Consider the following 24,721-nt stretch of genomic DNA (forward strand, 5'->3'; position numbering starts at 1 on the left):
AACCTGGATAGGTACTCCTCAGCACCTGCTACTTATGCCCTGGAAATGTGGACCCAGACCCTGGTTTTTCAGGAGAAGCTGAAAATCTGAATTTTTCTGAACATTTGTGGATTACATCAAAAAGAAGAAGAAGAAGAAAACAAAAGTGTTGAACTCACAGCTTTACTTGCTCTTTATCATCATAAGTCCCTAATCTACCACCTAATAGCTATTAGCCTTTGGTCCTAGAGTCTTTTGGGGGAAACTCAACCTCATCTTCTAAGGACTGACAGTCCTCGCTAGACATGAACTCTAGAGGCAGGCTGCTTGGGTTCAACTCCCAGCAATACTATTCAGTAGCTGTGTCACCTTGAGGTGTTGCTTGAACTACCTGTGCCTCAGTTTTTTAATCTTTAAAATGGGGATGATAATAGTATCTACCTTATAGGGTTGTATGAGGGCTAAGGGAACCAATATACGAAAAATCCTCAGTGTTTGTTAATATTATTTTCCTCTTTCTTAGGTTAAACATTTCAAGTGCCTTAACTGTTCTCCATACTCCATGATTTCTAGGGCTTTCAACATTCTGATCACTCTGTTTGGAGGGTGAGCCAATGTGGCTCCCATGATCCCCTCCTCCTGGTATTCCCATTCTTGCATAATCCTTCCCCACTCCCGAGTGTGGGCAGGGCCTATGAAAAGCTTTCTGCCAACAGAATATGGCAAAGGTGACAGGATGTACGTGATTATGTCCATGTGGCCACATTGTATAAGACTGCAATGCCCATCTTGGGAGGAGATGCTTTACTGCTGGCTTTGAAGAAGCAAGTTGCCATACAGTAAGCTGCCTGTAGAGTCACATGGCAGGGACCTGAGGGTGAATTCCAGTCCACAGCCTGAAAGAAACTGCGAACTGAATTCTTCCTCAGTGGAGTCCCAGATGAAACTGCAGCCCCAGCTAACATCTTGATTGCCACCTTGCAGAGGACCCGGCAAAGCCAGGCCTGGGCTCCTGAATCCATGAGTGTCATTTTAAACAAGCCACTAAATGTGGGATAATGTTGTACAGCAACAGACAACTAAAGCAGTCAACTAGTCACAACAGTAGTTCTTCCACATTCACTCTACATTGGAAACCTCTAATATGTCAGTGGCCTACTTGAAATAGGGTCCTGAAATAGAACAGCATATCACAGGGGGCATCATTTGCATGCTGCATGAGGTGTGGCCATGAAATAACTTCACGGCTTTTCTAACTGCATAAGAGAACAAAGGTACATGTTCATACAAGAGCAGGCCTTGAGCCTATACTGTGAAGATACTGGGCTGGATGTCATGAGGTAGAGGAGTCACGTCACCCTCCAAGGCAAACCCGCCTTCTGGCTCCAGGAGTGATTACCTGGGGCAGGTGATACCTGCAGCTCATCTGTTTTCCTCCTAATTCTCCTCCCTCTTTGTGTAACTTTTCTCCTTTAAAGAGGAGTCAGAGGAACTAAAACAAAACAAAACAAAAAAACAGAAAACAAAACAAAAGAACAAAAGGTGGACTCCCCTGTGACAGCTGGAGGGGACATGAGGGACCAGACAGTGCCTCTTTGTGTTATGGAGGCTTATACCAAGACTCCACTGCTCATAAATAAATAAAAGCCAGGGTTGAATCATGCCTTCCAACATTAGTGCAGCACTCTTTTCTCAAATTAAAACCTTTCATTTTCTCACTTGAGAGTAGTAAGAGGCTGACACTGTGGAGTTTTGGAGCTATGTGCTGTCAGAGGGCCCCTCCTTACTTTCTCTTTGCTTTTGGGCAGATGAACTTGCTTCTCTAAACCTCAGTTTCCTCATCTATTAAATGAGGCTAACAACACCTGCTTCACCAGGAGTTCAGGAAGGCTGAGGGGATAATATATGGAAAGTGCATGGCTCCAAACAAGTGGTAGAGAAGGGCATGCTCCTATTATTATGTTCTTATGGGAATATTTAACTCTCATGCATCCCACCATGAACTTGATCATGAGGAAAACATCTATTGAGCAATTGAATTGTGTCTGACATCTTCCCAGAAGGCACTTTCTTAGATGAAAAGTATCTAGTAGAAGTTTTACCTCATCTGAGAAGTCTTCTCTGGTTATCCTGACCAAAGGAGTTCCCTGGATGCTCCCTGCTCCCACTCGGTTTTTCTCTTCATTGCACTTACAACTGAAATGGTTCATCTATTTGTTTCTATGTCTACTCTCTGTCTCTGCCACAGAGACAGGCTCTAAGTACAGGGACTACATCTGTCTTGTTTCCTGCCCTATCTTAGCACCCAGAACAGGGGCACACCCAGCATGGGTGCTTAGTAAATAAGGGGTGAATGAAATGATAGAACCTGTCTTGCTTTTTCCTATGAGAATTGGCCTGAAGGAGAAGAAGTACAAGAAGAATCCAAACCACTTCAAAGAAGGAAAAAAAAAGAAAGAAAGACAGCATTCTAGCAAAACACAGTCCCATTTACTTACTGTGCACTTTTCATGTTCCAAGTACAGTGCTGAGCCCTCAAAATGGGGTATTTCATTTCATTCCCACATTGGCCTTATGAGTTAGTCGCTCTTAGTGTCCCCAATTTATAGATGAGAAAGCTGAGGTCAAGAGAAGTGAAATCTTCTGCGTAAATGCATACAGTTAGTAACAGGCAGAGTTGGGGTTTGGAATGCAAGCCCTAGGGACTGAGCTGCTCTGCATTTCCAAAGCCGATGGTGGCCTTGCCTTTATGGAATGAAAGCTGAAATATTCAGAGGTAAAAAGGCATCAAGTCTGCAGCTTACTCTTAAGTTATGTGTGTGTGTGTGTGTGTGTGTGTATGTGTGTGTGTGTGTGCGTGTGTGTGTGTGTGAGAGAGAGAGAGAGAGGGAGAAAAAGGAGGGAGAAATGAAGTAGGGAAAGTGGAAATGCAGTATATGTTAATGAATGAGGAATCTGGGTGAAAGGTATCTGGTAATTCTTTGAAGTATTCTTGCAACTTTTCTGTAAATTGGAATTACATCAAAATAAAATGCCTTTTAAAATGCCAATGGTGGGTCAGGGTGCCTGGGTGGCTCAGTTGGTTAGTCGTCCAACTTCGGCTAAGGTCATGATCTCATGGTTCATGAATTCGAGCCCCATGTTGGGTTCTGTGCAGACAGCTCAGAGCCTGGAGCCTGCTTCGGATTCTGTGTCTCCCTCTCTCTCTGCCTTCTTCTGTTTGCATTCTCTCTCTCTCTCTCATTCTCTCTCTCTCTCTTCCAAAAATAAATAAGGATTAAAAAATTTTTAGAGCCAATAGTAGGGGTCCCTGGGTGGTTCAGTCAGTTAAGCGTCTGACTCTTGATTTCAGCTCAGGTCATGATCTCGTGGTTCATGAGATCAATCCCCACATCTGGCTCTGTGCTGAGTATGGAGCCTGCTAGGGATTCTCTCTCTCTCTCCCTCAAAATAAATAAATAAACTTTAAAAAAAAAGCCAATGGTGGGAAGAAGATGCAATTTGTATCATGATGAGGAAGGTACAGATCCTGCTTAGTGAGAACAAAGTCAGGGTGGGGGTTATGTTGGGGCAGACTTTGGGACCTAAAAGGCCAGGCTGGGCAGTCAGGCTTTCTCAGGGAGACGATGCTTGAATAGTGATAGGAGTGGTGATGACATCATCATTTAACCCTGCCTGCCCATCCTCTAATACTCCCCAAGGCTTTAAAAGCCAACTTCTCAATCCAGCTGCTTACTCCTGAAGTTACCCCCAGGCCAGCTCATGCCCATGGTCAGGGAAAGCGTCCTTCCCCCAAGGTATGGCTTCTGCTCTAGTGATCCATACAACACACCAGCCTCTCCATCCCAGGACAGGAGAGGGACATTTACTGTCATGTAATTGTCCCCTGGGGAAGCAGAAGAACAAATTCTCTGCACATTCCAAAAAAGCACCCAGAGAGGGTAATTAACTCATCTAAGGTCACACAGGTGGCAGAACTGAGATTAGAAGAACACCAGTGTTGTGGGTTTCCATCAAGTGCTTACATTCTTATTTCTTGGTGCCACCTTCATTATACTACTAAAGGGCTAATAGTTAGCCTTGAGTCCTGGTTCCTTCTCTTGAAATACACCATCTTTCCACTATTTTCTAAAGTAGATGTCCATGGGGGAAGGTTGTGCATACTTACCCTAAAACAGGGATTTCGGAGTTAGACCTTGGTGACATCGATTCCTATGGGATAACCTTGGGCAAGTGACTTAACCTCCTGAGCTTCAGTTTTTGCATCTGGAAGATGAGGACAGTGACGTCTGGCTTTCTGGGTTGTTGTAAAGATCTACTATCTCGACAGATATTTATTAGACACTGATCTAGGTGTTACAGATATAGGACTGGACAAAATAGATGAGGGCTCTGCCCTCAAGGACCTTCCATTCTAGTTGAAAATGCAGTGAAAACACATAAAAACAAACGAGGGTTTTCCAGATAGTGATAAGTACTGAAAAAAAAAATCTGAAAAATTTTCACGATGGGAGCCAGGAGTGACTGGGGATGGGTGTGCTACTGAAGCTATGGCAGAAGTCTCTGAGAAGCTGACAAACATTTAAGCTGGAAGCTGAATAAGAAGAAACCGGTGTTGGCAAGACATGAGGAAGGTCTAGGGAAGGGTCTAGGGCAGCCCTGGAGAAGGGAGTGAGATCAGCTTGGTGAAAGCATGTTCCCAGCGTGACGGGAACACGGTAAGCTTGAGGGAGAGCGGGGGATATAAGGGCCGTGATGGCAGGGACTGTAGCACACTGAGCGTGCAAGGGTGAGGCATTTAGAATTCATTTTAAATGCACTAGGGATCTTTTAAGCAGAAGAATGACATGATCTGATTTTGTGTGTGTGTGAAGGCAGATAATGTATGCAATGTTGTTAGTGCAGGACCTGGCACAGTGTAGACATTTAAGAAAGAAAGCTTTATCATTGTTTATCATTCCTAGGCAGCACCACTAATCATTATGGACTTCTAGAAGGTGGGTGGCCAGTGAATATCTTCATTCTAGAGGCAGTGCACCTGGATGCACCTGCCAAGGGGAGGGGGAGAGTAGTGGGAGCTACTCCTAAGTGCTTGACTTCCTCCCTCCTCCCTGCCACCCTCTCCACCCCAAGGCAGATGCCAGCCACCTCTGCCAAGCCAAGGGGCAGCCAGGGTAGGATCACTGGGCCCCCCTCCATCTGGCTCTAGCTGCAGGCTTCCGAGCCGCCTTCACGTTGCTGTAAAAATGCAAAGCATTCCAGCCATTTTAATTACTGGGCGTTGCATAAGCCAGCAACCGGTTCACACAAAGGAACAACAGACAAAAAATGATTTTTCAACATGCCTTCAGCCTCTCCCCTCCTTTCCCCCTGAAATTGCCTCCAATCACTGGCTCCCAGGCCTTGAAAAGCACTCCAGGTATGTGCAATCTCTTTCAGAGTTTGTTGATGTGACATCAAGATCTTTTTTTTCTCTTAAATACTTGAGGCAGAAGCAGTTCCAGCTACCTTCAAGTGCTTTGGAAAGTTACTGGTCACATCCCTACTGACACACTGAGACTGTCATAGGGGCTCCATATCACACACACTGAGAACTTCATTGTAAAACACAGTTCAGTGTGCGGTGGGTCTGTCTGGGCACCAAGTAGGGGGCTTTTAGTTTTGGAAATTCCAAAATGGTCTCATTACAAGGTACTCCAAGGCATGAACCCCAAACAGAATACTCCACTGATGCTTGGATATGGAGAACTTCTTAAAAGTTTGTAATGTGATTAGAGAAGCTTCCAAGTTTCCTAATGCTGACTTCAATTTTTTATTATTTATTGTTTTTCAAATTTTTTTAAATGTTTATTCACTTTGACAGAGACAGAGAGACAGAGCATGAATGGGGGAGGGGTACAGCAAGGGAGACACAGAATCTGAAGCAGGCTCCAGGCTATGACCTATCAGCAGCACAGAGCCTGACGCGGGTCTCAAGCTCACAAACCGTGAGCTCACAACCTGAGTGAAAGTTGGGTGCTTAACCACCCAGGTGCCTCCCTAATTTTGACTTTTAGTGATCTTTTTTGACACTACTGAACTCTTTCTTTCCTCAAAATTTAATCTAACAGTTTACTGAGGACCTACTGAGTGTCAGGCATTGTGGTAAGTGCTCAGAAAACTCAATTAGCCTCTGTCATTAGCTCACTTTCTGAAGAGGGAAAATGCTACAGAAACAGACAGACCTACTGAGTGTCAGGCATTGTGGTAAGTGCTCAGAAAACTCAATTAGCCTCTGTCATTAGCTCACTTTCTGAAGAGGGAAAATGCTACAGAAACAGACAACCTAATGTAGTGTGGTAACTATCAAGTCAGAGCTCACCCAGCTTGGGTGGAAGGAAAAGCTATGTGTAGGAGATGATACCTCCTAATAACGTTGTCTTAATATTAATACTGACAGTGGCCATGCATTGATGGCTGACTCTATGCCAGGCATTCTGCTAAATCCTTTTCATGTATCGTCTTGTTTGCTCCTCACAACTTTGTGAGATACGCTAATGTACTAATGCTGTCATTACTTTATTAGATAAGAAAATTGAGGCTTGGGAAGATCACTTGTCCAAGATCTCAGTCGAGAAATGGCAGTGGCATGTGGGTGAGTATTTACCACCTAGCTGTCCAGGAGAAGAAGCCTGATTGGTGCCATCTCCTGAATGCTGTGGTATAAATACTCCCATTATGGCCAACGTTAAGTTACCAGTGTGACGTCACTGAGTGCAGAGTTGGGAAGAACGAGTAGCAGCACACCATGATACAATACCCCCCCACACAGACACAATAGCTGGAGAGACCCTCAAGACCACAGGTGAGAATATGATGTAATGAAGTCACTAGGAAGTGATGAGTTCCACGTATTCACTACCACATTATTAATACAATTTGATTATATGTTAAAATAATTAAATTCTTAATAATGGCTGTGTTTAATAACAGACTCGAAAATTCCTAGAAAACCTAACAACCAGGCGCTCATAGGCCAGTGTGAGCCAGCTCCAGCAGGCTGGCATCAGAAGCCCTCTCTTTACCCCTCTGTACAAGTAAGAGGCAGCCAGGTGAGAGGAAGAAAGGCACTCCAGGGCAAGGAAACAGCATGGACAAAGACCTAAGACACAGACATGAGAATTGAGCAACAATACCATTTAGTGTTTACAAAATGTTTCTGACCGTCCATCAGAGTCCAGAAAGGTGGTGAGAAGCACAGAGTCTAACACTGAACTTCGGATTCTGGTTCCACCACTTACTAATTGTGTGGTCTTGGCCAAGTTACTGAACCTCTCTGTGCCTCAGCTTTCCTTTCTGTAAAATGGGCATGATAATGACAGCCCCTGTGTTGTACAGTTGGCACAATTAAATAGATTTATATCTCTAAAGTAAATAGAACAGGGCCTGGCACGTAAGAAGTGCTCAATGTTAGTTATTACTTAATCCTTGAAAATACCTCTGCAAATTAGATGTTTGTCTTCCCTTTTTAGAGAATAACTATAAGCTAGAGAGAAACTTAGTAGATGGACAAGATGGGACTTGAACAAGGGGTCTGATTCACTAGCTTCAGTGCTCTTCCTGAGGGCTGGAAATCACACTGAACCTATTGAGTATTACACTCCAGGAGGGCCCGCAAGGTGCTCGCTGCCCTCACTGAGTCTTTCCTCCGATAGGGGCCACATCTGATTCATGTTCTCACATTCCTTGATCTGAGGGCACAAGGCGTTCTGGGAAAGAAGACCCACTGGTGACAGGCATGGGCATCTGCCTTTTGCATCCTTGTTACTTTCTGCGAGCTCCCCTTCTCCGGGACGAGGGAGGCTAGCAGGGTGGTTGAGAGCATGGGCTCTGGCATCGAACCCAGCACTGCAGCATCTTGACCATGTCATCCTGGGCAAGTTACATAAGCTCTCTGTATCTTTGTTTCCAAATCCGAAGAAAACACGGATGGTGAGGATAATTCCATCTACCTCACAGTTTTTGTATGAATTAATATATGCAACCTGCTTAAGATAACATCTGGCACCTAGTAGCTATAAGAATTAACAATTATTATCAATGTTTTGTTTTGTTTTCCTCTTCCTTTTACCCCAACCCTTCTTTGGGTATTACTTACATGGTCAAAGGGGATAAGGGATTATGTTCATCCTTAATCAACACAGATCATTAGACTATATGCTGCTGGAAGGTAGAGGCCTCATTCACCTCTATACCTACAGGGCCACACCCTGGTACATACAGGTTCTCAGTGAGAATTTATTATGTGCCAGGCACTGAGCCAAGTGCCTCACTCACCATACCTTTGATCCTTAAGAAAATCCAATGAGGTATGAACCTCTCCTCCATTTTACCACTAGACATCTGAGGCTCAGCAAAGATAAGAAACTTGTTCAAGGTCATAGTGAAAAAGTGAAGGGATTAAAACCCAGTTTTACTGATGTCACAGGCCTTGGTCCTTGACTCCTTTGTCAGTCTCCTTCCAAAATACTCCACTGGGAAGTTTTGAGAGATCATAAAGTCCAACCCCTTGGTTTTACATTTGAAGAAAAGGGGTTCATTGGTTTACTCATAGTCACCCAGATATTTTGTGTTGCAGAACTAGAAGAAAAACCTGGTACATTGACTCAATCTCATGCTTGAAATTTCAAGAGGAAACGAAGCCATATTCAATAGCTGTTAAAAATGTACTGATCATGCTGGAGAGGATGTGGAGAAACGGGAACCCTCTTACACTGTTGGTGGGAATGCAAATTGGTGCAGCCGCTCTGGAAAGCAGTGTGGAGGTTCCTCAGAAAATTAAAAATAGACCTACCCCATGACCCAGCAATAGCACTGCTAGGAATTTATCCAAGGGACACAGGAGTACTGATGCATAGGGGCACTTGTACCCCAATGTTCATAGCAGCACTCTCAACAATAGCCAAATTATGGAAAGAGCCTAAATGTCCATCAACTGATGAATGGATAAAGAAATTGCGGTTTATATACACAATGGAATACTACGTGGCAATGAGAAAAAATGAAATATGGCCTTTTGTAGCAACGTGGATGGAACTGGAGAGTGTGATGCTAAGTGAAATAAGCCATACAGAGAAAGACAGATACCATATGGTTTCACTCTTATGTGGATCCTGAGAAACTTAACAGGAACCCATGGGGGAGGGGAAGGAAAAAAAAAAAAGAGGTTAGAGTGGGAGAGAGCCAAAGCATAAGAGACTGTTGAGAACTGAGAACAAACTGAGGGTTGATGGGGGGTGGGAGGGAGGAGAGGGTGGGTGATGGGTATTGAGGAGGGCACCTTTTGGGATGAGCACTGGGTGTTGTATGGAAACCAATTTGACAATAAATTTCATATATTAAAAAAAAAAAAAAGGAATCTACTCCTGAAATCATTGTTGCACCATATGCTAACAATAAATAAGTTTAAAACAAAACAAAACAAAACAAAACAAAAAAAAGTACTGATCAGTATTCTATCAGCTTGCTTCTGGATTGTGGTCCCTTTCTTTGTAATACAAATGTAATGCCCCTGTGGCATCCATCCAAATCCTGAGTAAGGAAAGGCACACCTACGCTCCCAGAAATTGCCTGCTCTCTGATAGCTCTTGCCTTCTCTCCACTGCTAACCAGGAAAAACAAGGGATGCACCTCACCTGCCTGCTGATAAAGCTCCCTTTCTGGTCCTTGGTGGGAGGTCCTGTGACTCCCTCTGTTTGGTTCCAACAATGATCAAGAGCTCTGAGCCCTCAAAGAGAACCCAAGAGACAAAGAGGTAATCACTAGCACTTCCAATATCCTGATGACCCTAAGGGTATAGTGACTTTCAGTCTCCAGAAATACTAATGGTTTTGAAAGAGATATCTGGGTCTGAATCACATCTCTGCTTCTTCCTTGCTTGAAAGAAATTAGACGTGCAATTTAACTTCTCTGAGTCTCAGATTTCTTTCCTTTTACCTTTTGACCCCTCTTACCCATTTTCCCATCCCCCAATATCTATGTGCCATTACCTGTACCTATGAGCTGTTTTGTTTCGTTTTGTTTGTTTGTTTTTAGCTTCCACATATAAGAGAGATCATATGGTTAGGTGCCTTTCTCTGACTTGTTTCACTCAGCATAATACCCTCAAGGTCCATTCGTGTTGTCGCAAATGGCAAGATTTCTTTCTTGTTTACAGCTGAATAATATTCCATCATATATATACACCACAATTAATTTATCCATTCATCCCTCATTGGATACTTAGGTTGTTTACACATCTTGACTATTGTAAATAATGTGGCAATGAACATAGGCGTGCATATTTTTTTTAGTTAATGTTTTTGCCTTAGTTTTCTTAACTATAAAACAGACATAAAATAAAATAGTACCTATTATTAAGGGTTGTGAAGATTGAAGACAATACTTGATTGGAAATTAATTGTACATGGTTGGTACACAACTAATGTGAGTCCCTTTCCCTTTTTCTTATCTTAGAAATCTTTCTCAGCTTACCAACTCAAGGTTGATGTGTGTTACAGGGCAGGGAAATAATTGTTTACATTAAATTAGAGAAGCCTAGATTGATGGGAGGACGATGAAGTACTAAAGAGTCTGATTTCTTGTCTCGCCTTTGCCAATAATCCCATGTGATCATATAAAAGCCCACCTCTTTGGGCCTTTTTCTATATCTGTAAAACGAGAGGGTTGGATTTGGTGACCTACAGTTCTCTCCTAGCTCTTACCATGATATGGGTTCTCAGACATCCTTCCCACTCCCTCGTTGGGTTACCCAGTGCTATGACCTCCTGGCACCCTTGATCCTCCTGTTGTAGTTTGTACAAGCCACTATTGTTTTCATGTCTATCTCTCCCACTAGACTGGGAATTCCTTGAGGGCACTCCTTGCTCACTGTCAGATCTCTAGCGCCTACCATGTAGCAGTGGACGCTTAGTCAATATCTGGGGGAATATCTGAAGGAAGCAGGGATGGAAGGGGACAATCTTGTTCCTTTCTTCCAAAGAATTGATAATCACACTGGGACAAACAAGTTGTGAGGCAAATAGAGGCTGTTGGTGGAGCAATGATAATGAAGAGTCCGCCCACAACTTGGAAAGAAGGCTATCTGTCTACTGAGCTCTGAAGCCATAAATTCACACACCACACAAGTGCTTGGACATCTGTGGTAGCAAATTAACACACAGTAAAGGAAGCATTCAAAATCTAGAACCCAAACTAGTTGACCTGAAGGTAATCATTGGTGGTGACTGTAATCTAAAACACAGAAACCAAATGGATTATAATATTCCCAGTGAAGAAAAAAGTCTGGGTGAAAGAAGAGAAGAGTGGCCTGTTTGGAGCAGAGAAATGGGAAGACCGAAGAGTCCAAAGTTGGCAGTGTGTATCCGGCATTGCTATTAGAGGGGCTCTTGCTAGTGACTGTGAGCAACATTACTCTCTTAGAAAAGCCTTTGCCTCGGTCAGGAGAGTTCTACAGCATTTCAACTGAAAGACTTTACTTATGACGACCTCAGTCCCTGTGTTCTGACTCCATATACACCAAAGCAACATTCTGATGAGAAACTAGCCTCACACAAAGCTCTCTATGGTTCTAAGGAGGAAAACATGGGGGGCACATTGATATAAATGTACTAACCTATGTCACAATTAAATATTTCATTGGAAGCAAAGACAATGGAATTGTGACCGGCTTACTGGTCTCTTATGAATCATAGTATCCCTGGGACTGATCAAGTCTGGGAACTGAATCTAATTGAGTTTCTGTATTTAAGAAGCTACATTCCAGAACCTCTGTAATGGTAAGTTTGTAAAGGAAATATTCTGATCACCTCCCTCTTTGTTTCCCTGCCATTCAATGGTTAGTTTATTCTTTCAATATTTAGTAAGTGCTTATGCAGATTCTGTGCTAGGTTTTTGAGAGAAAGACATATTAACCACTAGGGGCAACAGAGTGTGGGAATCATTGGGTAAATCTGGGAAAGGAATGAGGGAGGAGAGGCCAAGGAGGGGTGGTCAATTCTGTTCAGGAAGAGAGACTCAGAAAAACATCCATGCGGTGGTGACTCTAGTTGAATCCTGAAAGATAAGAGAATCCTTACAGAAGAGATGGAGAAGGGTGGAGGAAAACATTAGTGGAAGGTGGATTCCAGGCAAAGAGTATAGTGTGAATAAGCTCAGAGGCAGGAAATGGATAGCTGGAACTTCATGTTGGGTTGGAAGATGGGAATGAGGGCATAGGTTTGGAGAGATAAGCTAGCAGGGTCTGCTGTTGCAATCACACTGTGTTCTACAGAATGGTTTTCCACTCTGGGGCCCTGGGAAGAGTCAGATCACAGCAGAGGGCCTTGTATGCCTTTCTTTTGGAGTTTAAGCCATGGAAACAAATAATCATTTTAAGCAAAGGACATCATGATTTCAGATTTATATTAGAAAAACTTTACACAAGCAGCAGGGCATAAGTTGCATTTGACAGAGAAAGACTCTAGAGAGGGTGACCAATTATGCAACTATTGAAATTGTCAGGAAAGAATCTATATAGGCCTGATCCAAGGCAGAAATGGTGGGCATGGGGAGAAAGAGAGTGTAAGAAGAGATATGTGGAGTGAGAATTTATAGGACTTGGTTAAAGGTGGTGCCCTTAGCAGCGATGGGTAACATAGCAGGGGAAAGACAGTGGAGTCTGAGGAGGTGACGGGACCTCCAAATGAAATTATCCAAGGGGGAAGCTGGATATAGACTGAAACTCAGAGGGATATTGCTGCTTGCAGTGTCCACTCCTGTGCACACAGCAGAGTGGTAGCTAAAACCAGGGGGGGAGAGTTAGCCAGGGAGAGCGTGGAGGCTAAAAGGGAAGGGAAGGCAGCCAGGGACAGAAAATTGGGAAACACCTACATTTTAGTGACAAGAAGAGTCCAAAGGGTCTGCCAAGAAGACTGAGAAAGGTACAGTTGGAGAGGTGGAAATCGAAAACCCAGAGAGACTGGAGTCTCAGCAGCCAAGTTTGAAGAAGGATGTGGTCAATAGCGTCAAATGCTCTTTGGAGCCTCCCCGCCACACAGGATGGGTCGTTTTCAGTTCTAGCAGGTTCTGCTGAGGAGAGCTCAAGTGCCTTTCCAGAAATTGAATCTCCAGCCCCGTCAGACAGAAGACAGGCCATATGTCCACCCCATTCCCTCCAAGCCGTGAGAGAACCCGGCAGAGACACTCACATGCGTCTTCTCTGTGAAGCTGCACATGCAACCTTCAAAGAAACCACAAAGGAGCTACTCATTTTTAAAGGAAAAACACATGAACTCCACTGGCATAAGGAAGACATTAAGACAGGGTCGAGGAGGAGAAGGTCTCCCTCCACTTAATATTACCTTTCACAGAAATAATTGACCGAGTAAGCACATAGTCATTTCAAAAAAATAAAAAATAATTTTTAAAAGCAAGAGCTAGAATATTAACTCTGTTCCCCAGCTCTCACCACCAGAAAACATGGGGCACAAAATGTCTCTATAGCACACATGTGTTTTCTGGCTTAAAAATCCCTGGAGTAGCTGGGGGTGGAAAGAAATGTGAAAAGCTGAGGATTCAGGTGAATGCAGTCAGAGACTCTTACTGAGGGGGTCTTCGCTCCATGACAGGACTAGTGGGGAGCGGGGGTAAGAGGCGCTGTGCAACTTTACTGCCATGAAATTGGCTCCAGATGGAAATAAGAAAAGGTGTTTACTCCCGGCCGGTGCCAGACACAGAGAACCAGAAGTGCTTACCATCTCAGGTTCATAATTCCCAGTGCTGGGCAGCAACCCCACTGAGGGTCTGGCCAGGGCTCATGGTGATGGGTGGACCGGGCTGTCTGTTGCTTGGAAAAGGCTATTTTGAATGTAATGACTTTCAGATGAGGTCTGTGGGTTTGGAGGAAGGCACTGTGGCTAGGGTCTAGAGGGGAAAGGGAAGGGAAGAAAAGAGGTGTTTCCCTATGAGGCAACAGAAACGACACATGTCTTGTCAGCACCTTCTCCCGGTTTAATTTTCAGAGGCTAGCTTTGCCCTGAGAGAGTGGGATCGTGGCATTGTCTGCTGTGTTCCCAGATCTTCCCGATCTCTCCAAACCCGTGATTCACAAGTATGTAGCTTTCTGAGAGCACATCTCCCTTGGGTTGACATGTGGTCAGCTCGGGGGTGGAGGAGCAGGGCAGCTGCGGACCCAGACGGGATGCTGACTGACAGCTTTGTGGCCCTTGCAGACAGGAGGGGTTAGCTTCACCCACTCAAAGTGGGTGACTAGTGTGGAACTGCCTCTCCCGCCTTCTCAGAGACTGGCAGAGACTGCGGGTTTATGGAATGGGTGTTCTCTGGCCTACAGCGCCCCCTAGCACTGGCCGGAGGGATAGGGCTCTGTGAACTCTCCAAGGAGCTACCACCTGCCTATCTGAAAAGTGGGAAGGGGTTGGTGGGGCCAAGCATTTTGACTCATTCAACCAATACTTGCTGACGTCTTGGTTACTAACACTGTCTTCAAGGGGCTTCCTCTATCCTGGATGGGAAACAGATGGTAAACAATCACACTGTAGTCAGCTAAGTGGTGTGAAAGAAAGCACAGGGTGCTGTGGGGATACACTGCACTTGATTGATGAAGACTGGGGAGAGGAGATTACAGAAGGCTTTCTGGAGGAGGTGACATTTCAACTGCAACAGTGGTTCAATGAATTTTGAAAATAAGGTATAGAGACAATAAGAGACATATTTCCTGACCTTTTCATGCTTAACATCTAAGAGGTAAACAGACAGATAAACAAGTAGTTTACACGGGGCCCTGTCAGAAACAAGAGCGTCGGTCTCTCCTATGACTTCACCATCACCATCTTTGTTTTCAGCCTGAGTCTTGAAGGAGAGCACAGAATAGGAACTCAATAAGTGTTGACTGAGAGATTGATGGTTGTGCTTCAGTCTTGGGCACATTTGATTTGTCTCAAACCTGTTTAAATGGCAAGATCTATCTTCCCTTCCTTGTCCTTGAGAGTTTCCCAAGAGATCTTAGACTTTTTGAGCCAAGGGGGACCTTGGGGACCATTAAGTTACAGCTCTCATCCAATAAACACACAAACTGAGGTCTGGACAGGTGACGTGACTTGTCCACACACACACCTGTCCTTCTGTAGTGACTTTTGGAACCAATCTCACATCATTTGCTTTTTTTTTTCTTCCACCCAGCCTCTCTTTGTCCCCCAGAAATAAAGTTTCATGCATTTCTTTGCAGTAATATTTTTGGAATGTTTTCAAAGAGTATTAAATAATAATACAGAAAGGGGAAAAAATAAACACACAAGACATAAACCTCTGGGGAGAACAGAGCGGTATGCATTCTGATTGGCTCAGAGATGATTATTATCATAATAGAGAACCATTTAGCCAGTGCACGTGGCAGGAGGAATTCTCCACATGTTACAGACTGTGCAAAGAGTCTCTGAGACTCTGAAAGAAACTCATCTACAGATCTGAAATGCAGATTCAGGACCACGAGTGGTTGGAGTTCCGATGACTAGGGTGTAAGCATTAGGTCATGTGCTGCAGATTGGGGGAACTGAGACCCATGAGTGTGTGGGAGAGAGCCAGGTAAGGAATTAGGCAGCTGCAACCCAATTCTGGCTGTGCCACTAGCTGACCGTGATAGGTTGGGCGGTTTTTTCACCTGTCTGAATCACCTTACCTTCCCCACCTATAAAATTAGGATGGATAGTCTCTTGGGTCCTTTTATAGGACCTCTAAATGTCTGTGAGAGACTTCTCATAGATTCCAGCATCCTGTAACTTGATATAAAGGGGGTGGACGTGGACCCACTTTCCCTGGAAAAGTTCCAGGAAAGGGGATATCAGGTAAGCTTGGTAAGTTTGAGGATAGGCCAGAGAGATTTCGAGACTTCTGCAGTTCTTTCAAGGTTTACAAATCTATCACTGTTCTTTGCTGTCAAGAGAAAGTAGGTGAGCCGGTATGGTCATTGTTACCACCAGCCACAGGTCCACTCCATCTAGCTTATAAAACAGTCTTGAAAAAGTAATTCTTACATATTATTATGTAGGTCTATGGACACCATGATATCCAGATTGATGCCTGTGAGGTCTGCTTGCTGACGGGGCTGACCCTAGCAGTAAGGCACCTCTTCCTCAGGGAGAGGACTGAGCTGAATTCTCATGGGTAGGCTGAGGGGAGTCCCCTGGAGTTCGACATTATGGGCAACTTCCTGACTGAAAGGGAAGCTGAACTCCAAAGGCTGTGTGAACCAGCTTAGGATAGGGAGCAGGAGGAAATAAACCAAAAGGCAATTTCATTACCTTTCATCTGGAAAAACAATCAGATTACTCCTGGTGCTTACATAATTAAGTAGCTGCCATAATCAAATGCTTCAGATTGTTCCTATAAGGAACCTACTGCTTGAAGTTCAACCAAAGTTACCTGCCTGATACTCGTGTTTGAGGGAAGCCTTCCGTTGGAGAAAATATTGGCATTTTGGACAAAACCGTAAAGTGACAAGAAAAAAAAAGAGAAGAGAGGGCCTTTATCACATAAGATGCTTATCCAAAGTGGACTTGGTCTGGAAAGGCTTCTAAAACCTTCCACATGACTGGCATCATGCAAGGTTAAGTAAAACTCTCAAATCCCACCAAGTATGCCCTTATTCAACCTGGATCCTTGGAGTGGACTCTGGAGTGTCCATTGCTCCAGACTCAATGGGCTGCTGGCCATACCCCCATCCAAGTCTCCTGGGACCCTATTGTGTTCAGAGGGCTAAAAAACAGTGTGGCCAAATATCTCAGGTCTCAAAATATTTTAGTGTGCTTGGGGGAAATGATACAATTATATTCCATGAAACTGTAAGCCAAGTGCTGAGGTAAACATTGAAAGAGGGGAAAGATCTATCTGGGCCAGACCATGGCTAGAGTTAAGGTGGGAAGGGGCTTAAAAGCTGGGGAGGGGATAAGGCAGAAAAATGTAGAAAACTTAATTCTTTCTTTATAGCTACAATTCTTAAGGGGGAGGGGATGAAGGAGTTTAAAAAATGTTCTTGGAAATACCATTTTCAATGAAATTTTCTGCTTCTGTCATCCCAATATCACTTCTCTGAGATGTAATAGGGTTTCTGAGAAAGAAGTTGAACTTGCATTTCTGAGGAGTATTCCCGGTCCTTATTTTGTTCCAAATTTTCAACATTTCTATAGCCAAAACATTCAAGTGTCTTTCTAAACAGAATGAGTTAGGAGAGAAAGGGAGAGAGGGAGCACGAAGAGAAAGATAGAAAACTCCAGCTGCAAAAGGGCATCTGCGTGGTGACAGCTAGTTACTGCTGAAGTCCAGGTAAATCAAGCCTTTCTTTTGGTGCAAATGAATGAACTGAGTTCCTGGCTGGTTGCCAAGTCATGCCACCGTTCTGTGCCAGTTTCCTCATCTGGAAAGTGTCAATAATACTTTGTGCTTTTCCTATCTAAAAGAAATTTTGTGAGATATAATGAGGTGTGGCATGGAAAATGTAAGGCAGAATCAAGATGTTACTCAATAATCAGGATAGTTATAGTATTAGTTATCGGCAATTATCCATTACAGCTAGTAGTCTAGGATCCTGGATAGCTCTCCAGAATCTGGTGTTACTGCAGGGTGGGATCAGTTCACCCCCAAATTCCTTTCTGAAGGATGGAGACTTGTCTGGCCTTGGTGGGGTTACCATTCCTCCTGCCCTTTCTACTCACTGCTTTTCAAATAAACTCAGGGCCTTTGCACTTGCTGTTCTCCCTGACTGGTGTTCTCTCCTCCCAGATTTCCACAGGAGTTCCTCCCACTCCTTTTTCCCTGCTCACATCTTAGCTAGAACGTCACCTCCTTAGAGATACCTTCTCTTACTGGCACATAGAAAGCGGTGCCCTCCCCAGTGATTTCTAACCCATTACTAAGTTTTGTTTCTTCATGGTACTATCACCATAGAACATTACCCAATGCATTCGTGAATTCACTGATGCATTGCCTGCAACTTTCATGCAAGCAAGGAATCTGTTTTGTTCATTACAACATCCAGAACAGTGTTTGTTGAATGCCTTCACGGTTTACTCTGGGTGAGCCTGGAGAAACCACAGTCCATTATAGCCAGCTCCAAAGGGCAGATGGCTTCCTCACATCCAGGAAAGTCGGGGGTGGGGGCGTAGGTCGTCAGCTGGCTCTTTCCCCTCTGACCCTGCTCTCTCCAGAGAAGGCGGAGAATTTGGCCTTTTTCCTTAGCCTTTCCACCAGGCGCAGTCAGGGTCTCCAAGGCCAGGACCGCCTCTGACCCGAGGACGGGTTGGTGGCAGTCGACCGTGGTTTGGATCAGAAGTGCGCAGAGAGAAAGGTGGGTGTGTGGTCAGGGTACCAGAGAGATGGGACACGCGAGCGCCACTCCTGGGGCCCCTCCGCGAAGCGTAGGTCCCGAGCGCGTTCCGGTTCACCCACTCCTGTGCCCACAGCCGCATTATTCCCTATAAGGATCTGAACGGTCCGGGGCGGCCCCGCCCCGTCGGCCCGCGCCCCCGGCCCCGCCCCCTTCGGAGGGCCGATGAGGTAATGCGGCTCTGCCATTGGTCGGTGGGGGCGGGCCCCGCGTGCCCGAGAGGGGGTGCCCGGGGGACCCGCGCTATATCACTCGGCCGCCCGGCAGCGGCGCAGAGCGGGCAGCGGGCGGGCGCTCAGACGGCTTCTCCTCCTTCTGCTCCGCCCCAGCTCCTGCTCCTTCGCGGAGAGACCGCCGGCCCGCAGAGTCGTGCGCCAGCTCCGAGGCAGCCTCGCTGCACCCCATCCCGTGCGGTGGGCACTCCGAGGGCAGCGCGCCCGAGGTCAAAGTTGCCCCGCACGGCCGGGCAGGCGAGCTCGGGCTGCAGCGGCCCCTCCAGCGGCGCGCGCTTCAACTTTGGAGAGGCGAGCAGCAGCCTCAGCAGCGGCAGCGGCGATGACTCCCTGGCTCGGGCTAGTCGTGCTCCTGGGCAGCTGGAGCCTGGGGCACTGGGGCGCCGAGGCGTGCACATGCTCGCCCAGCCACCCCCAGGACGCCTTCTGCAACTCTGACATCGGTAAGCGCTCCGGGTGTCCCCGCCAGAGCCCCCGCGGTGCCCGCTCTCGCGCTGCAGTCCTGACCCCGGCGCAGCTCCGAGTGGCATGGCGAGCCCGGCTCCTTTTCTCTGCCTCAGCTTGGGGTGGGGTGGCAAAACCCAGTTTCTTCGGTCGGAGGACCTGGCACGGCTGAAGGCGCAGATGCCCTGCAGAGAAAACCCGCGGTGGCTGAGGGAACCCCTTGCAGCCTTTGCTCTCCTGTTGGTCCTTTTGACATCTGGAACATTTCCCTTTTCACTATCACGAGAGGCAGTGCTGGGGGAGAAGGGTGGGAAAGGATTCCTAAAACTTGGAATGCCAACCAACTAAAGTATTGGGATGTTCAATAGTTTGAAAAAAAGTTGCCAGCCATGTGCACAAAGTTGCAGGAGAATCTTGAAGTTTTCTGAGTTTGCATTTTCTCCTGCACCCATGAAGTTCATTCCTTTCACTGAGACCCAACGCAGTCTCCCACTTCCCAAGCAACTGCTAACCGAGCTTCTTGGACTGCCAAGTTTGAGTGGATTTAAGGGGGGAAAATGAGACGAAAGCTGTGGGGTTGACCCTTCCCTGGAGGAACTGTATTTGAGAGTGTTGATAGCAAGCAGGAGGCGGCGTGTGTGAGGGATCACTTATCACATAGCTGTGAGAATTCACAGGAAGGCTATTTTTTTCCCCCTTGACTGTGTGTGGGGAGGGGGAGAAGGAGCAGTGGGAAACAGATTTGTCACCAAAAGAACAAAGATGCCAAGGGTCACATCATGGAGATGATTCCAAACTGGAGTTAGTGTCTTGGTTAGAGACTCAGTAAGAAGTAGAACCAGTTTCTATCCAGGGCCTTTCGAGTGTCCTGGGAGAACTTGTTTGGGAGTGTTTTGGGACACTTGTGTTTGGATGGCCAGAGGTGGAGTAGCAGCTGGAAAACATCTCTCCTCTCCTTTCCAGCTCATAAAGCATGCAAGTCCAGTGGCCCCTGCTGTGTGTGTGTGTGTGTGTGTGTGTGTGTGTGTGTATTTGAGCTGGGATGGGGTGGGGCACAGTCTAGCTGCCCTCTGCCTGTGTCGATTCAGAGGTGAAGAATGGAGCGTGTGTGTTTTAAGTCATAAAGAAGAAGGAAAATTTTCCACTGGGTCCTGGGTGAGGGCCTCCACAAGTGTGCTGCAGGGGCGGAGGGGGAGGAGACAGGAGCCTGGCAAGGGAGGCAGCTAGAGTTGGGAGGGGCACTGCTGGTGGGCCCCGCTGAGCCTAGGAGAAGTCAGGGAGGTGGCTGTGGTGACCAGAAGGTCAGTCCAGTTGGCAGGCGTGGGTGTTTATGTGACCTGGGGTCACCCTTGTTAGAGTTTCCTGGGGCCCATGCTGTGCACCCTTCCCATTCCCCGGGGAATCTGGCTGGCCCCTTGGTTTGTGGATTGCCTGAAGGATTCTTTCGGGCTGCCTGAGACCTGGAAGGTTTTCCTCTTTCTCCTCTGACCGCCCCCACCCAAATTCCACTTGGCCTGTCCCTCCTCCATCCTCACCCCTTTGGTGACATTCCCACCTGGGTAGTGTTGGAAGCCACTCTTGCTGCCGCTGGTGGGGTCTGGTTTGGGTTAGTGAGGAGTCCAGGAGGCTGACAGGTGGAGTCAGGGCGTCCTCTTCTGCTTGACAATGGTTTGGGTGCGTTCACTTGGATTTTTTGGTGTGCAGGGAGAGGGGAACCTCATGCCTCCCCCTTGCCCTTGGCTTTTGGGTTTTCACCCTGCAAGTTCACCAGAAAACAGTGGAAAGAGCAGCAAGGAGACCCTGCTTTTAATGGCTGCGCTGATGGACTCTGTTTATTGTTTAGATTTCCTGCTGTGGGTCCAGGCTGGTGCAGAAAGTTTCTTGTGATTCCTCTGGATTTCTTCAAGAAATCTCCTCCCTCAAAAAACTGCCCAGAGAAAAGGCTAAGTTGCCAGGAAGTACCCACATACCAGAACATTGTGGTAGCAAAAATAAAAAAGAAACAAAAAATCTTCGATATGCTGGCACCACTCCAAATCGTCCTGCCTAGCTTTGGTGCACTGCACTAGTGGTGGGGATGAGATAATGCTTTTAAAAATGGGAGGTGTGGATGTGGGCTGCTTGCTTGTTGACCTCCACTGCCTTACACTACTCTGCCGGTGTCCAGTAGGTGGCTCCCAGTTTTTTCTTGCTTGTGGCCTTTCTGGTTTCCAGTCTGGGTTGCAGCTCTGCCTGTCCTCTCAGTGAAGGAGATGTGTAGAAGCTCCCCATCCTTCTTGACCCTTACGACCCCACTAATCAACGCTGTAGCCCATTAAAGACGCTCAAGCCAGACCACCAGCTTCCTCTTCCAGAACCTTCCTGACTGTTTTCTCTTTGTGGCCGGCTGCCATGTTGCCGGGCAAAGGGCGCCGCATGCCTGACTTGGCCCTGTCTAAAGAACCCCCCATGGTCTTCCCTCTCTTTTCTCCTCATCCACAGGTGTCTCTTTTTGCCTTTCTCCCCCCAAACCCTGGGGATTGGCACTGCTTTCTGGGTGGGGAGGCGTTAAAAGGTGTTTCTATGGCAACTCCAGGCCCTGCACCCTAGTGAAGTGTTTAGGAGAAGAATAAACTACATGCTGGCTTATAAAACATACTGTGGGGGAAAGAAAAGGACTTGGCAGCAGCCAGGATGTCTGTGGCCCCCTCCCCACCAGTCATTGCCCCTGAAACTCCTGACAAAACCTTGACTCTGGAGGAGGGAGAGGAGGGGGCTGGGAATGAAGAAGGCAGCCTTGGCTGGCTAGATCCTGCTCCAGCAGCTCAGTCCAGCTCAGGAAGGGGCAGGCAGTGCCAAGAGCCTTCTGAAAATTGGTGTGTGTGTGTGTGTGTGTGTGTGTGTGTGTGTGTGTGGTTTCTGCAGGAGGCGGGCAATAGAGAGAGAGAATTTTGCTTCAGAATGCCAAGCCCTTCTCTCCAGCCTCCTTTGCATAGAGGAATGGGGCTGTGCCATAGAGTGTTGGGGGCCTGCCTCCTGAGACTGTTGGGAATTCAAGAGTGAGGCTCAGCTTGGGGGCCCGCTGCCAGCCCTGGAGGACAGTCTCTGGATATCTCCAAATTGTTTTGACAGGGACCAATGCCAGCAGATTCTTTTGGTATCAGATCTGAGGTTGTGGTTTTAGCAAAGAAGCCATTTTTAAAGAAGCCAGATCTATTCTCTCTCTCTCTCTCTCTCTCATACACACACACACACACACACACACACACACACAATTACACTCCTCACTGGGCTTTGTGACCTAAGGAAAATAAAAAGGTTCAGACTTCAGAGAGGAGCCAGCCACTTGGGGAGAGGACCCAGGCTTTCCGAATCTCGGGAACTCTAGAAAGAGGAGAACTCACTACACAGGAAGGAAGAGTCATCTCCCAGACCCCTACTAGGTGCAAGCACTTCACAGATCCTGTGTCTTTCATCCACCCAGCAACCTTAAGAGTAGGTATCACACCCATTTTTTCAGATGGAAAACATCAAGTCTGGGAAAGGTTGTGCTTGTCCAAGGTCACCCAGTTACTAAATGCTAAGGCTAATTCCTTCTTAGTCATGCAGTCCTTCAAAACCTTTTCAAATTTCATTTACTCTTGATATGCTAAGGCAAAAGACCCTTCCTTGGACTGAAGTGGAATGAAGGGTTAATATCTGAAGAATGCTTTACTTATTAATTTGGGGAAGTTGTCATTAAAAGTATGTCATATAATTTCACTCATATATGGAATTTAAGAAACAAAACAGATGAACATAAGGGAATGGAAGGAAAAATAAGATAAAAACAGAGAGGGAGGCAAACCATAAGAGACTCTTAAAGACAGAGAATAAACTGAGGGTTGCTGCAGGGGAGGTGGGTGGGGGATGGGCTAAATGGGTGATGGGTACTAAGAAGGGCACTTGTTGGGATGAGCACTGGGTGTCATATGTAAGTGATGAATCACTGGGTTCTACTCCTGAAACCAGTACAATACTGTGTTTTAACTAACTTGAATTTAAATAATTTTTTAAAAAAGAGAGAAAAGTTAAAAAAAAAGTATGAAGAGAGCCAGAATGACCTGAGGTTTTAAGTAAACATCATCTTCTAGGAGGGAGAAATTATTATTATTACTGTTGTTATTGTTATTATTGTTATCATTTTAGGGCATAAATAGAGAAAAATAAAGAAAAATTTCTAATGTTCTTTGGCTATGAAAGAGACCCTCAAAACCACAAGTCAAAGTAAAGTAATGACTCAGTTTATCGCCCTGAGACCCAGGAGAAGTAAAGCTAATGGAGACCAGACATCTTGGGCTTTACGACCCTTCCTCTTCTAGATGGGGATGAGTTGGGGCTGCCCAGGATGAGGTGCCCACTCTATGTAGATGGCTGGTGTGGTGGCAGGAACACCAGAGACTGGGTCCTGGCTGGCTGGAGAAGGTGCCTCTCCCACGGTTCTGTGTCCCTTTCACAGTCCCTGGATAGATAAGGCTAGAAAAGTGGCCACAGAAGTGGCTTGGGTGGAGGGACTTTTGTTTGTTTTGCAGGAACAGCAGGAACTATTCAGCTCCACTGCTGAATGGCACATTCCAACAGGTTCATTAATTAAAAACAAAAACAACAACACAATTCTCCATTGCATTTGGCTTTTACCATTCCAGCCAGTATGGACAAGGAGGCCCCTTCTTCTAGCCTTTGTTATCGTCACCTCCTGGGTGGCCTTGAGAGGCAGCCTGGGGTGGTGGAAAGGCCTTGCGGTGGGCAGAGCTGGGTTTAAATCCTTCCTCTGGGGCTTGTTGGTGGTGTGCACTTAGGCATGTTATTGGACGTCTTTAAGCTTTGGTTTCCTCATTTATAAAAGGGGAATAATAATTTGCAACACCTTGACCTTTTAATTTTTTTCTCCACATTTTAAAAGTCACAAGTATTATGTAAATACATTCTACACCCATGTATGTATGTATCTGTGTGTACATGTGTATCCCTCCATCTATCCATCGTCCATTCATCGCCAGTCATCCATCCATATCTATCTATCTATCTATCTATCTATCTATCTAATCATCTATCATCTGTCTAAAATTATATAAGGGTAACGTCCTTTTTGAGCACTTTCTCTCATTCTAGCTTCTCTGGATCTTTTCCTCCTGATGCATTTACATATGTAGGTACCCAAGGAAAATGTATAGTAGTTTTTCCCTTAGACACAGAACAGTAGAATACCATAAATAGTGGAATATTGCATATAGCATTCTGCTTGTTGTAACCAAACAATATGTATTAGGTCTTGTTCTCAGCAAATATACATATAGATCTGCTTCATTCTATGTATAGTATTCCAAGGGATTGCAATTAATTATAATTAAAAAGCTAACAAGCATAGAGTGGTTACTGTATGCTGGGCACCATTCTAAGGGGGTAACGTGCATTAACTCATTTAATTCTCTCGATAATCCTATGAGGCAGGTGTGCTATTCTGTCATCTCCATTTTATGGATGAGGAAACTGAGGCTTAGAAAAATTAGGTAACTTGTTCAAGATAGTAGCAAAGCCTGTATTTAAAATCCAGCAGCCTGGCTCTAAAGTATAATCAACTACTATACTATATGCTAATTGCCTTATATCATTTGTCATACTATATGTTATA

General features: G+C 45.8%; 2 protein-coding genes across 3 annotated transcripts in view; one reads left to right on the forward strand and one right to left on the reverse strand.

Moving 5' to 3' along the window:
• The window catches only part of SYN3 (synapsin III), a 464,763-nt gene that overhangs the window by 228,067 nt on the left and 211,975 nt on the right, over window positions 1-24,721 (reverse strand). The gene's annotated exons all lie outside the window — the stretch shown is intronic.
• Window positions 18,648-24,721, forward strand: part of TIMP3 (TIMP metallopeptidase inhibitor 3) — a 58,844-nt gene continuing 52,770 nt past the window's right edge. The window contains exon 1 of the mRNA XM_015068842.3: window positions 18,648-19,070. Coding sequence (XP_014924328.1) covers window positions 18,950-19,070 — 121 coding nt within the window. The 5' untranslated portion in view covers window positions 18,648-18,949. The remainder of the gene's footprint in view (window positions 19,071-24,721) is intronic.

Source organism: Acinonyx jubatus, chromosome B4, assembly GCF_027475565.1.
Source record: "Acinonyx jubatus isolate Ajub_Pintada_27869175 chromosome B4, VMU_Ajub_asm_v1.0, whole genome shotgun sequence".
Classification (NCBI taxonomy): Eukaryota; Metazoa; Chordata; class Mammalia; order Carnivora; family Felidae; genus Acinonyx; species Acinonyx jubatus.